General features: G+C 40.9%; 1 protein-coding gene across 2 annotated transcripts in view; it reads right to left on the minus strand.

Annotated features, from left to right (window-relative positions):
- Positions 1-2,694: 2,694 nt before the first annotated feature.
- The window catches only part of VEGFD (vascular endothelial growth factor D), a 31,520-nt gene continuing 17,393 nt past the window's right edge, over positions 2,695-16,821 (minus strand). Inside the window, exons 2-7 of one of the 2 annotated variants that reach the window (XM_040055378.2) lie at positions 15,500-15,710; positions 11,389-11,579; positions 8,867-9,015; positions 7,445-7,542; positions 4,886-5,081; positions 2,695-3,352 (exon numbers count right to left, since the gene is read on the minus strand). In XM_040055378.2, coding sequence (XP_039911312.1) covers positions 3,226-3,352; positions 4,886-5,081; positions 7,445-7,542; positions 8,867-9,015; positions 11,389-11,579; positions 15,500-15,710 — 972 coding nt within the window. In that variant the 3' untranslated portion in view covers positions 2,695-3,225. The remainder of the gene's footprint in view (positions 3,353-4,885; positions 5,082-7,444; positions 7,543-8,866; positions 9,016-11,388; positions 11,580-15,499; positions 15,711-16,821) is intronic. The other variant, XM_040055379.1, reaches the window with a different exon arrangement.

Raw genomic sequence — 16,821 nt, forward strand, 5'->3', positions numbered from 1 at the left:
TAAGCCTAAGAACCATTCTTAATCCACAAGCTTTCAGGCACATTGCTCCTGCAAAACAGAAATCTCTCACAGGTAGAAGAACCTATAGGAGGTTAAATTCAGTGAAAATAACACTAAATTTTACGTTGACCTCCAGGTGTGTTTTTGATGATCACACTTTCTCTGCTGCTTGAGCATGTCTGTATCTGCCCTGGTTTGAGCTGGGATAGAGTTAACTTTCTTCTGAGTAGCTGGTACAGTGCTGTGTTTTGTTTTAAGTGTGAGAATAATATTGATAACACACTGATGTTTTGGCTGTTGCTTAGTGCTTACTCTAAATCAAGGGCCTTTCAATTTCCCGTGCTCTGACAGAGGGCAGATGCTCAAAAAGCTGTGAGGAAGCCTAGCCAGGATGGCTGACCCCAATAGGCCAAAGCAGTAGCCCAGTCCATAGAAAATAACTGAGGGAGTTAGGGAAGGGGAGTCCCATCACCACTAGGATGGACTGGGCGCTGCTCAGTGGGTGGTGAGCAATTGTGTTGTACATCATTTTTGTTTCTTGGATTTTCTTCCTCTCTCTCCCCCTTCTATTACAACTACAAGTTTCAGCATTATTATTCTTATTGTTGTTGCATCTTTTATATTTAATTTTGTTTCAATTATCAAATTCTTCTTACCTCAGCCCATGAGGTTTACTTTTTCTTTCCAAATCTCCCCACTAGGGTGTTGGAGGGCAAGTGAATTGTGGGGTGCTTAGTTATAGCTGGGATTAAATCACAACACTACCAAAAATATTTGCCTAAGTGTTTAACAAAGTGATCCACAAGATTTAAGAGCAAAAGTTTGAGGTTAAAGGTTAAATTCACCCAGAGGCTTGCTACGTATATATCAATATCTCACCTCACTCCATCCCACCAGGATCTTAAATCCTGCATTGGACATCCAGGCACAGGTCTCTTTTTCAGTGGAATTGAGAAATGTGAAAAGCTCAAAGCAGGGTTTACAGTGGTGATCACTGATGGTGCCTTTCCAGCCTAGGTATTCTAATGGCCATTGTAATCTCCTGGAGGTTATGTGGTTTATGTTCAAATCCCTATCTCTGTGAGAAAAGTTTTGGAACGTGGTTTTCAGCCCCTCAGTGACTGCTTTATCTAAGAGCCTTCTAGGATTGAAACAGACTTGTCTCTCTGTCAAGAACATTCAGTTTTGAAAAATGAAGTTAATATATTCACTGTTCAGGATAGGAAACCAAGGAAGCCTCTACAGATCAACACTGACAAGACACAGATATAATTAATACAGCATTCCAGCACCTAAACTTCAGGATAAGCTAGGAAATGTGAAAGCTTGTTTTCTGTGTGGTTTTGCATGAAGGTGTGTTTTTACTCCATATACGTCTGTTAAGTGTCAGTCTTGCCTCTGCAGCTCCCTGGTTTTCTGAGGAGGGTGCTACAGGTGTAGCTTATTGGCAACACAGCCATTTGGTCAGATCAGATAGAGAAGTGATGGGGAAGTTCACTCCTTTTATGGACCCCTGTGCAGCTCAGGGACCTCACCACCACACAAGTGTTTGAATTTAGGGCCTCTTAGAGGAGCAGAAGAGATGTAAGGGTGTGCTCGTACTGCCAGGCTGCTTCACCTGGTGTTCCACTGGGATCACCTTCCCCTTCTCGTCCATGCAGAGCTCATGCTGGTGGCACGTGTCCTTCGCTCTGGAGGAACACCTGCAAGCAGGAGCCCCTGCAGCCTGCAGGTAACCCTGCTGCAGGGGCTCCACTCAGGATGCTCACAGGAGTGAGGATCCCAGGCCAGCTCACAGAACAGGTAGCACCAACAGCCTGCAGGTATATTTGCACAGACCTAGGTCCTAGCAGGCTTAGGAAACTCTCACAGCACTCAGGTTCAAATCCTAAATGCCTTTCTGAGACTAAAGGCATGTTAAATTGCTTGGTACTTTTTCCAGCCATTCAACAAATCTTACAGGATTTGACTCTAATTTTATTATAAAGCAATCTATCCTGTATGAATAATAAAAAAATTATATTCTGCACATCAGAAATCCATTTCCTGTTCCCTGTGTTATGTCAAATGTTCCATTTCTGTAGCATTGGTTTCATATACTCTATTCCCTTTGTTCACAGTGCAGTGTAGGATTGGAGAATTCAGTAACAGGGGAAAAAAAATCATACAGATGTCAAGAATATCACTTCCAGTTCAGGACTACTGCTCATAATATTTTCTCTGAACTAGCTCACACCAGACTTCGGTGGCTCAGAAAATAATACTGCCCTTCTACCTGATCTGGTTAAAGCACTGTTACTCAGGCCTCACACTGGGGAGAGGAATTTCACTGCAAAGGAGATATTTTCATTGCATGGTAAGCTAAAAGGAAAACCATCTTCTAGTGAACAGTGCTTTTCCAAAAAAACCACTGAAGAGTTAGTACTAGTGGGCTGTTATCCCCCTTAGGAAGATTAATACACTACACCAGGAACAAATAAATCACACATGCTGTCAGGCAGACATGGGAAAAAAATGCTTATTTTTTACAGAATCTGTTGGGTCAAGTGACCTTGTTTCTACTTGGGTTTGAGCAGAAGCCAGTCCCTATGGAACAAATATAAGAAAACTGTACTTGAAATGGCTTTGGGTTTTATCTTATTTTCTTTTTGTTGGGCAGAGTTTTAAAATAACAGAGAAAAATCAAATCCACTCGAATAACTGATGTATTTATTTTCTTATATACACTTAAATATGGCACATCTGACAGTAGTTGAACAATAAACACAAAATTATAATCAAAGCTGGACAGTAGATCAATAACTCAGTGCTGAACCTATTAGAAGCCAAATCCTGTACACTGAATTTCTGAAGAAAGTTTTACCCAGGAGCTGCATTAGCTAAGGATTCAGAGGCTAAGATTATAAGTCTCAATTTCTGAACAACTGGCTGGAGACTGTGACTCTATTTCCAATACACGGTTTCATCTTCCATAATGTAGCATTGAACTGGTACTTTCCAATCTTTCTTCCAAGCAGCCAGAAATTCATCGGCTGTTACCTCTCAGAGAACAATACCAGTGTCCCAGAGGATTCACTTGCAGTTAGTGATTACTCTAATAAATAAATGCAGACTGGATTAATTCTTCTGCTATTAATGTGGAAGATGTTCATGTTACTATTGTTTGAAAGTCAGTGACAGCTACTTTGCAAAGCGGTGGATTTTCAAAGAATAGGGCAAGCTCATTCAAGGAGTTTCTCTGCTTTGGGACCCATGAGAACCTCTCTTCTCCTTCGGACACCGACAATGCCTGGAACACACTGGTTTGGCAGTTGGGCATGTTCTGGGTTGGGATGGACATCTGTCTTCACAACTATTTGATAGAGGAGAAAGAATGCAGAAGAGAAAAGCATTTTAATATGAAAATTCTTCAGTGTCATATTCCTCAACTTTTTCATCATCAAACACAGCAATGCTCCCTACACACTGTTTGGGAAACTGTTGACATCCTACAACACAGGGAGACAAGAATTTGCTGCCTCACAGTTTTTGCCTACAGCAACAAGTCTTGCAGTGGTCCATTTGTCCAGATTGACAACTTAAGTGATGCTTTCCTTTCTTGAGACAGTGAAGTTCCTATGGTCAGGCACTGGATAGTGCTGCCCTTGGACTCTGCAAAGTTGCTTATCTCACTTCATGATTCAGCCTTGTTCCTCCAGATATTCTGCACATGGAAGCCTGGCATTATGGTCCTGTGCCCAGATTATAGGAATTTCTAGGAGCCAAATTCATGTAAACAAATGATTATATTGCTGTCCTCCCACCTGTCTGAAACATACAAATAACCAATCCTTTCATGCTCATTTTTTGCTCTGTTGATTGTTTTAGCTATTTTTATTCTTGCCAACTATTTTGTGCTTGTCTTTGTTTTCAAAGCTGAACATGAAATGTTAATTCTTCCACAGCATCTTTCCTGTGAGTGAACCTCTGAAGCCACTGAGAGTGGACCCTGTGGGTGACCATTCAGTGAGCTACAGCTCTGCCAAGGTACCCAGGGAAACTGGATGCTGGCTGTCCTCATATAAACTTCAAAACTAAGGTACTGTATGTTCCTGGGTCTCAACATGAGACCAAAGCTTTCTGAAAAATAATAATAATAAAAAAACCCAAAACTAATCCATTAGAACTGGTGTTTTAAGAGGGCATTTTCTATCTGATTTGACACAGAAACCTCAAAACTAGCAATACAAACAGATTAGGGAAATTCATGGAGTATAGTAGCCCTAGAACAATCTTCCTGCTTCTCGGTGGAGTCAGAGCTGGTTTAGTAGATTTATAAGTGTACAAAATTACATTAGATTTAGAAAGTTACTTGCTTTGAGGACAAACTGGAATGTGCTGTGTGCTCTGTGTGAAAATTTAGGGAGCCCTTGTCCTTTAATGTCCCTAACCATGCATGAGATTGCCTTCAGCTGGTGCAAAGAACAGCTGTGGGTTCTGCCTACCTACATGACTCAGTATCTCATTTAAAAAAAAAAAAAAAAAAAAAAAAAAAAAAAAAAAAAAGTATTGACAGTTGACTAGTGGTGTTGTCCAGATTTCTTAAAAATACAAATAAATCGTAGATTCCTTTTATACGGTAAGTATTGTAAATAAAATGTCCACTATTATTACTATTACTATTACTATTACTATTACTATTACTATTACTATTACTATTACTATTACTATTACTATTACTATTACTATTACTATTACTATTACTATTATCTCCCTAACTTCAGCAAGGTATTTTATCCCAAGAGGACCTCCCAGCCAATTAAGCACCCTCACCTCTAATTCAGCTCTTGCAGTGTAGACCCTGAATAGCTTGCAGTGTAGACCCTGAATAGCAAGGATCACTTACCTGCAGGTTTCAGCATGAAATATCTTGTGTTTTAGAGCACAGCTCTCCTGGCTCTCCCTACACAAATAGCAGCTGCAGTTCTCTTTACTTTGAAAGAAATCTGTGGGACACTTATGTCTACAGATGCATTCACAATTTTCTTCATCAAAATCCATATGTTGTCCACACATAGCCAGCTCAGCAAGGGGAGGGAGTCCTGCAATAGCACATACATCTTTTAGCAGTAAACTTTACATGACTAAATCCTTCTTTTGAAGAGATTTTTTTATCAGGACTCACATCACATAAATTCTGATAGATTCTAGACTTCACAATTTCTGTTGTAACTTCCCATGCAGAAAAGGACTCGAGAGGATTGAGCTGATTATTTCACTTTATTCTAATACTGCTATTTCTTGTGGGTTGAACTTAGCACAAAGAAAATTTGGGGGGAGGTATACTGCAAGAGCCTAGTGTTGTGTTTTGGAATGCACAGATATTTACTGGACAGCAAGTTTTAAAAAGATAATCTCAGAAAGGATTTAGTCTATACCCAAGACAAAAAGGCACATCCATGCAAAACACCAGACCCACCACATGTGTACTTCACTATACAGTCACTGCAGAAATTTTTAAGGAGTAATGCTATGTCTACTATGGGGCAAGCTGGCCTAGCACTTCAACAAGGAGCACATTCATATTTGTCAAAGATGAAATAAAATACTTTGTTTCAGGAAAAAAAAAGCCAAAACATCCAAGGAAACTCGCTGTCTAATATCTTCCCTGAAAATGCACATCTGGAGTACAATATGAAGCTAATCCCGGCAAAAAGGGAACACATTTTGTGAAAGCTTTATTAAAATGCAAGCAGCACATCCCTGGTTAAAGGTCATAGCATATAAGGTGTCATTGGGAAGGTAATTTCCTGCAGCTTTACAATTAGCTCTCGGATATAACCTATGGAATGTGAAATATAACCTGCACATCTGCACCACCTGCCATCTGATCCCTGATCTCAGTGGCCAGAAAAGGCTTGCACATTACTTGAAAGAAATTTTCATTATTATTTACTCGGTGCTGAAAAACCAATATCTGGACAGAATAAAACCTAAGGCCTATTGAAAGGGAGGAGGGAGCCTGCCCAGAATTCTTGGAAGACAAACCCTTTCCTTGGGGTGATAAAGCTTGGCATGTGTGAGGTGGTGTAGAGTGTTTCGATCTCACTTTGTTTCAACCTCAAAGACAGATTTTAAGTTATTTTGTCCCAGCCACTTGCCAAACACAATGTACTTCAGAGAATATTTTTTCTGAGGAAGTATTGAGTCTGTGTCAACAAAGGCCATAATTCAACAAGCCATTGATTTTAATGCTCCAAGCTGAATTTACAAAAGACTCTGAGTTAAGAGGGCTCTTGCTATTCTCAGTCCTTCATACTCAGTCTGAAAAACAGAGTGCTAATCCTTTCTGGACTGAAAAGTCCAATTTGTGTTTGATTGCCTAACCTGATGGTCAGAGGATCTTATCCAGAGTGAAAAAATATCCAACAGAAATCACTGTGCAAATTATTTCTTGCTTATTAAAGTTAAGAGATTGTAATTACTAGACCAGTTTATGAGGTTATTTAACTTTATTCTAGTTTGCTAGTCTAGGAATTGCTCACCACATTGTTTATTGCTGCCTTGAATGGTTTATTCTTCTTGCTGAATGCAGCTTAAAGCACAAAAGCAAGGTTTCCTTCTCTGTTTCCTCTAGTGTTATGATTGTGTTATTTTGACCAATACAATTTCCTGAGAAAAACAATGTTTAAAAGCCTTACACAGGACTTGGAGAAAATTTATTTTCTCTGAATATTTATTGCTAGTAAGTATGTTTAGACTTACACAGTTACCACCCAGAATATTTCCTGCAATTTTCTTTGACAAATTAAAACTTTACAGGAGAAGTAGAGGAAGAAAGGCAGTTATTATTCTTCTACAAATTTTATCCTCTTCCATTTCCTTCCACAGACCTGAAGAACTATATATACGTACTCCTTAAGATTATAATTAAAAGTACCCAAATATTTTGAAATATTATATATTTTTCACACTGACTACAGCTAACATACAAGGCTGGTTTTGTCTATCTTATTCCTTATTATTTCTTTTCTTGAGAACTAAAAATAAAATAAAATAAAATAAAATTTAAAGTTATTACCTGCCCCCTGCAATGTATTCTAGGGCATTTTTTCCTACAGTTATGTTGCCCTAATGTCCATCATATAATTTAAGGTGCATGTGAAATAAAAATTTGTATCGTGTGACTATTTCACAGAATCTTATAAATACTTTCCTATGTCGTACTCAGGTTGCAAATATAGAAAGAGTAAAATATCCAAGCAAAAAAATGTGGGATGGGGGAAGCACATAAGTATGTTTATTTTCAGCTAAATTTCCACACCATAATCCAAGTCTATCTAGGGATGTGGAATAAAACCTTTAACTCTCTCAGTGGGGGAAAAAAAAAAAAAAAAAACAAAATTGAGAAGACCAGAATGAGAGACAAATACTATGCAAAAATATCTCTTTGTCATTCATTTACCTTCTCGTCTGTCAGAGTGCTGCGTGTCTATAACACATTCACATTTGTCACTATCCCAGATCCATCCATTATGGCAAAATTTGTTGGTAAAGGGGCATCTAGAAGAAAAAAAAATTGAGATAGGAATTAAAAAAAGAATAATAATAAAAATTAGGGGCATCAGAGTAGCCATTTGGCAAAATGAGCTGCTGGTGTGCTGGGTCTGCCACCTGTACCACATGAAGGCCTGGTACCTGTGTGCATTCCTGCTGCAAACAGGAAGAACGGGGTCTGGGTGGTTCTGCTGATAGGGCAGAGCTCTCTGGCTCCCAGTGACACAGGAAGCAGGTTCAGCACCTATTTCAGATTACAGCCTTAGGAAAAAGCTACAGTTTTGCAGCTCCACTTTTGCATAAAACAGCTTTACACCAGGCAGGGTAATCTTTGTCCTGCAGTATTCATGTTGTGTAACTTTACTCAATTTTGCCTTGCTGCCAGAAGGTTTAGTTCCAGTTTAATTTCCCCGTGCTCATGGATGCGCAGGGATGGATGCTCATGGATGCTTATGGAGACACTATTTCTATGTCAGAGGGACAGATTGACTTTCAGGCCCTTTGCTCTGGGAGGGGAACTCACAAACAGAAAAAAGACTGAGATTCTTCTGTGTTTGTGAAGAAAGAGGATTGGGAGTGGCCAGCAGGCTGAGGGAGGCTGGAGGGGCTTTGCTGAAAAGGCACCTCTCCCCACCCCGACGTCCAGCTGAAGGGCAGTGACGGGGACAAGCCAAACACAGGACGGAGACTTTTGAGCTGACTTCCAGCGAGTCACTCAAGCTATTTGAGTTTCTAGATTCTTTGTTTAATTTATGTAGCTTTTTTTCACCAGGAGTACTAGTATTTTATGCCATGTTTTGGAGTGAAATGTGAGGTCACTTTTCTCCTGTCCATGAGCCTGACAGACGCAAACCAAGACTGGATCAAAAAGTGAAAAGCCAAGATTCACATCGATTCTGACCCAACGTGCCATAAAACATGACAGAGGCCTTTAGCTTGAGCACAGAACTCAGTGCGCCCTGGCTAAATAACGCACGAGCAAAGCTGCTGTGTCAGGCTGAAAACGTCTGTGCACACATTCTCAAATAGCTCCAGTGGAGCATAGTGCCAATATGAGCACTTTGAGCCCCAGCTCAAGATCCTAAATATCTTAGTGACTCCAAATGCTGCTGGACTGGCCTACAGTTTGTTGAAATCTGATGACCACTCACTTAAAGTTCACATGCTTTGGGTGAACTTTCTAAGCCTTTCTGGCTTTCTAAGCCAGAATGATAACCAAGTTATTTGGAAAAATGGTTGGGATAACAGAAAGAGAATGGACCATTATAACCTGCAAATCAGGACAAAACTATTTCAACATGTGTAGAAGTTTGCAAATGAGAGAATTTACCCATCTTCTTCTGGGTACTGGACAGATCTTCGTATGATGGTGTACTGGTGGCGCTGGGTATTTGATGTACATTTACAGGCCGTGTGATTGGCAATTTTGATGGGCACAGGCTCGGGAACACTTGTCAAAGGAACCGAGATCTCAAAGAGCTAGACGAGACAAATAACATCAATTTTTCAGTTTCCATTCTAGAGTTAATAATTACTTATTAATAGTTATTAGTGTAAAAGTAATTAATAATTACAATTTTAAATAAAAATTTCATATTCTTTTCCACCATTTTCCCCACTCTTGCCCTTACCTAGAGATAGTTACCAGAAATATAAATGAGCAGAAGTGCACTGAGGGTTTTGAAGAGTAAGCCAAGCCCACCAAGGTAGGAACTTGCTAAAAAGGGCATCCTAGTGCTGTATTACAGCTATTAAACACTGAAGCCTACTCAAAACTATTTGAAAGCAAACACAAAAACCTCCTTTGGATGCTAAGGCCAAATGGGAAAGAGGCAGGTGTTAAGAACTTTAGTTTTGGTTGTACCATCAGCTGAGTCTCTACCACTTACCGGGACAGCTACTCAGCTGTCCTTGGGTATAATCACAGTATGCATCTCTAGGGACATAACGCCCACAGCCTCCTCAGAGAGGGAAGAAACAGGACTAAGTAGAGGAAAGTTCATTCTGCTTCAGCTGGGTTTCTGCAGGGAATCATGCTGGAAATGTCTCTCTGTTGACTATAGCAGGAGCTTAAGGAAAAAAGCAGCCTGCTTTCAGTGCGTCCAAATTGTTGAGCAATCTTTGAGTAGGCCTGTGGAGACTCTGGTTCCTTGGGCAGCTGTGTGTAGGGGCTGTTGAAGTGATCCACACTCTCCTCTTCCCCTCAAACCAGCTTCCTTCCCTTGGAAACCAAAGCATTGGGCATGTCTTGGTGTGCCGGCACGTCTTGGCTTAAAGCTACATCCACCGGCAGGCACTGAGTATTCCTAAGCAGAGTTTAGGTGGCATCAGAATCCTCCAGCTGCTATATTATATCAAGGGGGAAAAAAAAAGTCCTCTTACTAATATGGGAATAATTACATTAGATGAATAAATCTGGACGGATGGTGATGTATCCAGAAATGGAACTTTGCTGGGGACTTTTGAGGGACTGCTTATTTTGAAGGATGTTAAAGGAATGTTACACTCTGCAAAACTGCAGTTTTTCAACAAACTTTTGAACTGCTGCTCAAAAACCACATAAATAAATAAATATTTCTTAGCCTGACCTAGCTCCTTGAGCTGATCAGATGTCTTTTGTGTGCGGCCAACAGCTCATAACAGCTTTCTCCTTCTGGTATGGAACGAAAGCAATTAATGAGCATTGACGCAAGAAGGACAGGCCCTGATTTATTTTACTCCAGCTATATTCCAGTACAACCAGACACAGTGGAATTGCATTCCAACAAACACAAAATAAATACAGAAGTGAATTGGACCTGTTCCCCATAAAGGCTTCAATTTTCTTTACGAAACAACTGCCCTTGATCTTTATTATGATTTAAAGAGAAGCCTTTTTCATAATTAGGATTTCATTTATTACGCCAAGTGAAATAGGAATGCAGAAGGTGAAGGTTCATCAAAGAGGATCAGTCTCCTGTGCTTCATTTGTGGTTATGAATCATAGAATCATAGAAAGGCTTGTTTGGAAGGGACCTTAAAGATCAGTTCCAACCCCTTACCCCCTCCCAAGGGCAGGGGTGCCACCCACTAGACCAGACTGCTGATGAAAAATGGATGGTTTCATCCACAGAGTAGATTGAAAGTAGTAAACTTGGAGCTCTGCTCAGTCACCCACTGGAGCAAGGTATCTCTGTACATAGCCTCTAGTGGGAGTCTACAGAAAGAATCTGTCTGGCTACTCTGTGCTCAGCTTTTGTGACTGGTCATTAAAACTTGGGTAATGCCTGTTGCTTTTATTTATTTGTACCAGTATTTGACTACTGGTTTATGCCTTTCTTTCCCTAAGAGGTGTGTGATTTGGGACATTCAGGTCCTGATGCATGCTAATTAATCTGGTCTCTCCTGAAGAATATGTCTCCCTTTTTGTCTTGCAAAATTGCACATCCAAAATTATTAGCTTTCTTGGCACAGATGATAATTTTAAAATGCAGTGGCCCAATACACCAAAATTTCCTGGGGTTAAACCTTGGGTACAGAGGATTCCTAGGAGACAATGCTCTCAAGGGGTCCCCAGTCCAAGTTACAATATATTGAAGAAGGATCAAACTTCTGATCATCATGAGCCTGCAGTCAGGGCCTGATTTTCTATCTCTACACCTATATAAACAATTTTTAATAATACAACATGAATGTAAAATGCTATTGCACACTCCTGCATTCACTCCACATGGATAAAAAATTAATTCTTCTGTTTGTTATGATAGTACAGACAGATCTTTCATAACAGGATCTCAGAAACCAAACATCCTCCTTCCCCTCCCTTTTTGGTGAGCCAGGGTAAAAAGGAAGCAGATGAATAGCCTCATTTACCGTTTTCGACACGTAAGTTGTACTTGTATTCATGCAGCTGAGACTCTCCTCATTGCAGCAGCCTCCACATCTGAACACGTTCACACAGGGAGGCTTGAAAAATTTGTTCGTTGTTGTACCCAACTCTTTGGCAACTTCCACGCAGGTTTCCCTTGGCACACACTGAGTCTTTTGCCATTCTTCATCTATGACTGGAGAAAACACTATTTTTATGAACAATCATGGCAAAGTTAAACGTCTTGATTAGTGAAGCAGAAGCATTTTATAAACAAAAATGAAGTGCTGGCAGGCCATTTGTACTTGCTTGGATCAATTTGCACTTATTTGGATCAATCTAAGGGCCAGAGGGAGTCTGAGTGCAAAATTATCCCAGTAACTTACGCCAGCTGCATTGTCAGAGGTTGTTGCATTTATGTGCCTTTAGCTTTCAATGCCAATGACCAAAAATCTCTGTTAATTCCAGCAGATCAGGTAGAGCTGCATTGATTTCCCTTAGCTGAGAGTCCCCAACTCCACAGTGTCTATCTGATAAAGCTGCCCCACGCTCTGTTCCCCTTTGCTCCAGGGAAGCCTTCCTTATAGTCATTTTATCCTCTCTGTGAGTGTACCGCACCGGGGACTCAGCAGAGCCTGGGCCTTAGTGCAGAAGCACATTAATGACTACCAGATTCTGGTCAGAGATATGAGTGCTCCTGGTGGATGTCAGCCAGAGAGCACCGTTTCCAAAATGCCAGTGAAATCCAAGACAAACAGTCTCACACCTCAGTACCATCAGGGGGTTCAAGGCTGAATAACAGGAATATGAATTCAAGCCTGAGTCATCTATTCAAAACACCACGGCATCTTTCAAATTCTGAATTGCTGTAGACCAGTAGACTAGGCTTGACTGATTTGTCAAATTCTGACTCTGAGAAGGAATAACACATTAACTGCCCAAACCAGAGACAACAATGACATTTGCATAATATACATAATACAGTCCTGAGTTTTGTCACGAGGTGGCTCTCGTTTTTTTCCCTTTTGGAACTTGATTCGAGTTATGGAATTGCTCATGAGCCATCAATGCCTATGCTTTAAGTTCTTTTTAAAATTATGAAAAACATTTTTTTTCTCTTTACCCCCTATATTAGATTTGTGAAAGATGAAAAGCAACTTTTATACTATGAAAAAAATCCTCTCTCTTCCAGTGCAGTCTACCTCCCTACTATTGTAAAAGCAGTGCCTATATTTACAGTGAAGTTCTGAGAGAGAAATTCTGGAATACTTTTGACCTACATGCTTTACCTCGCCTTCAGATGAAGCTCTGTTTTTCTCATTCCTGACTTTTCTTTTGTTATTTTTAACTTTTACTTCAACTGACTTTGTATATTTAAATAATTTTGTTTATTTGTGCGAAGTCCTTCAACAGGGTTGCTCCATTTTTCAGTCATACACAGAGTACAGGAAATAAGAGTTTGATGTCAGAATTGTGAAGAAGAGGCATAAATGAAGAGAAGAATAGTCATTAAAACAAATAGAATTTTCTAGAGTAATGTTAGTTCTATCAAAACAGCAATCTAATCCTAACATTAAAATAGAAAATAAAGTGTTTGCCAAACTCATTAAGGTATGTCCGTGTAATCCCTTCAGATGTCACTTCAATGAGCATAAGCAGCAATGACCTTTCCAGCTACACACATCCTCACTTTATTAACCAGTTCTTTAGCAGAAGGGCTGTTACAGGAACTGGCTGCCAAGCGAGTGGGTGACACATCTTGTTCAGAAGCCCCGTGGTCACCCTGGTCATTTCTGTGACCGAGCACAAAGCAGTTTCTGAAAAATTAGGCTGTGATACAGTCTCCAGTTTGAAAATGCTGCAGTCCTGGGTGACTGGGCAGCTCAGGGGAGACTGTTGTTAAAGCTTCAGAAAGGAGGAACAAAGTCCTGAATTTTCCCTGATGGAGTTTGGAGTGCTTTGGAAGATACTCTAGTGAAACCATTAAAAGTCTTGACCCAGCCTTCTCATGAAAATATTTTATAAAAACAAAAGAGATGCCCTTGGCAGAGAGGTCACTGTTTAAGAACTGGAAAGGGTGTGGGAAAGAAATGCATGTTTATGGTCTTGTGTTTTCTTAAAAGGAGCTTTAGTACCTTGAACATATTGATATATTAGAACAAAAGTACTTTCTGTCCTGGGATAATTCCACTTTGAATGGAAGGCTGGAGAAGATGGCCCAATGGGCTTTTTTAACTTGAATTTCAGCAACTTGACTTTTGATGAGAAAGCTGACATCTCCGTGTCTGAAGTTAGACTTTCAAAGGACAAATAGGAAGCAACCTAATAGCTGTTCCAAGCAGAAAACTGTATCTATATGACCACAGTAAAATAGACCCACAGAACAGTTTACTTTGGAAGGGACCTTAAAGATCACCTAATTCCAACTCCACCTTCCTCTAGACCAGGATGCCCAGTATTCAATATAGCCAGGCCTTGAACACTGCCAGCAATGGGTCATACACAGCTTCTCTGGGCAACCTGTTCCAGTGTCTTCCTAATATCTGATCTAAACTTACCATCTTTCAGCTTCACTGCATGCCCTTGGGAAAATCCCTCTCCAGCTCTCTTGAAGCTCCCTATTAAGTACTGGAAGGCTGCATTTAGATCTCCATGGAACCTTCTTTTCTCCAGGCTGAACAGCCCCAACTCTCTTAGTCTGACTTCACGGGAGGGGTGCTCCAGCCCTGTGACCATCGCAAATTAGCCACAGTACACTAAATGGCATAGTGACCTTTTCATGTGAACATTATTTACATTATAAATATTGAGTTACATTATTCTGCCATTGAAAAATGCCCATTTCAATGTTCCCTGCCTCAGTAACATTTTATAACATCCCCTGTTGTCATGCTGTTTTGACAAAAGGGATGTTTTAGTTTTGCAGAACTGTTGGTGTTCACTAAATGAGCAGCAGTGAGTAGAGACATCACTTGACTCCGGGTACTCCTAATAACTCTATGAATTTTTAATGTTTCTGAGTAGAATTATAAGGGTATATAAGCAAAATGTTTATCACTATTAAAAGCTATCTTAATTGTTCTTCATGTGTGTATCTGTTTTAACTTTTTTCTGTACAAAATTTCTTTGAAAAGTATAAAACCATGCCTGTGATATGAAAACCCTCTTCAGACAGGCACCTGTACACACATCTTGGTGTTGTGGCTCAGAGAAGCAATTTAAGGCCTATGCTTAGAAATAATTTAGCTGAGTAATGGTGTGTGAATGTGGCTGGGGTTGTTGTAAAAGTGGTATTGGAACAGGGTCAGCAATATCTCATTTCCCAAAAGGAAAGTGATATGATAATATCACATCAGGATAAAGACAACAAAGAGATTATCTCAGCCTGTCCTTCATTAGGCTGCACTTTAGCTTTGCTGTAGAATGTCCATTTGCTGGACCAAAATATAGTAACTGATCCTTTGTTTTACGTCCATGAATATGTAATGCCTCTTGAGCATCCCAGCTACATGGAACAATATCCATGCTTCCTCCAGATGGAGGGAGTAGGACGTGATTCTCCACTTTTAGTTGCTGGTTGGTTGCCTCAAGTTCTACTTTTCTCTGGAGAAACTTCCTCAAACAGATCAAGGTTAGGACAACACCTTCTTCCCCTCAATTCCCACACAGACACTGCTGCTGGTGCAGTGCCTTGTATCAGAGCACACCTAATAAAAAAGAGATTTCTATGCCTGCAGTAAAGCTTATTCATTTCTGCCTGCAAGCAAATTCTGAGATGTAGCTAAATGTTGCTGTCCAGCCCCTCAGCCAGTCATTCTGACCTGGTTTTTGCACATTGACTTCTCTTTCTTTTGTGCACTGACAAATCCCTGAACAATACATCTTCACTTTGGAGAGTATGCAGAGAAAATAAGCCTGATTTGGCCACAAAACAAGGAGGTGTAGTCAGGTTGTTGTCCGACCCTTTTTCATACAAAGCCATTTTCCAGCAATGCCCTGTTATTTCCAGTATGGGTATATTCTGAGAAACCCCTTACTTGCTTCACTGTTTACTGCACAAGAATCAGGGAGGAGTCTTGAAGTTGAGATCAGACTTGGCCACAAACCTGCACCCACCTTTCAGTGTGTCAATATCATAGAAAGCAGCAGCAAATCGGGTAGAGCGATGTGAAGCAGAGCGGGAGTCTAAGTTGGCCAGGCTCTTGAGTTTTAGCCTGCATTTCCACAGCTTCCAGTCCTCAGAGTGAGTGATGTGAAGCAGCTCTTCCAGGCTGGATGCTCTCCTAATCTGCTGTTCTGACCGCTCCAATGCTGACAGAGATGTCCTCTGGAAGGAAAGGGGGAAGTCAGAAAGCCAGTGCTGTACAGCCTGTCCCCAGTGCAGCACATGGAGCACTTGTACCAAAAGGCAGCACGTTACTGAGGACATCTGAGTGTGCTTGGGAAAACAGAGGCACACAGAGGTGTTCCAGGCTTTGAGAGTGCCCAGCACCAGATTTATCTGCAGGATTTGTGCCCACATACACTGGGAAAGGGAGATAACCCACTTCTTCACCCACTTCTTCACCCTCTTCATCACAGCCCTCAGAACTATTTGACAAATGCAGACTTTACTGTGCCCCTGGTTTCCAGGAAACCTGGTAGACACTGATCACATCACTGCCGTACCTGAGCTGGCCAGTGGTGCCAGAGTGAATCCCAGGTAACCCTACAGGTCAATCTGAATCAGTTCAGCTGGTGAGCCCAGCCCATGTGCCTCTGCAACAAGCCACCTCAGGTGCCAAAACTCCGATTCCAGCCAAGAGACATCACCACAGGGCCAGGTGATACAGATGCAAGCTCCACTAAGCTGAAGGGCCCACCCATATGGCAGGCAAGCACATCATTCAACAAGCTGCAAAGAGCAGGATGCATCTGCCATCTCCCACTGTGACTACACTTGGGTCATGCCCAAGTCCAGCCTCAGAGCTGTGGCTGTGCAGCAGCATTAGCACAGTCATTGATGTTCATGACCACTCGGCTTCCATTGGAGAAAACTCCCTACAAAGGACCTGTACTATCAGTTTGAAGTTAATATTCACTTCGAAAATAGCTGTTTAAGGCTTAATATTGCACAGCACCCTGTAACAATACTGCTGTCTTTGGCTGCTGCTTTTTGACATCTGTGTTTGTATCTTTATCAAGGCACTGAGTATTTATTTCCACTGACTCACCAGATCTGCTGAAAACATTGTCTCCAACACAAGTAAGAGGTTATCTTTGTAAATGTCTGTGTTGCACTGGGCTGGTGCTCTTTCAGCTGTACTCTGGTCATACAGTGAACTGGGTTTTTTGAATTGCAAACAAAGGGCTGCGGAGCCAGCTGTCATAAATAAAATTCCAGCTCTTAAAAGCAAAGCTGTAGTACAAGAGGTTGTTGATGAGGTGTGTAGCAGTCT

This window comes from Hirundo rustica, chromosome 2, assembly GCF_015227805.2.
Source record: "Hirundo rustica isolate bHirRus1 chromosome 2, bHirRus1.pri.v3, whole genome shotgun sequence".
Lineage (NCBI taxonomy): Eukaryota > Metazoa > Chordata > Aves > Passeriformes > Hirundinidae > Hirundo > Hirundo rustica.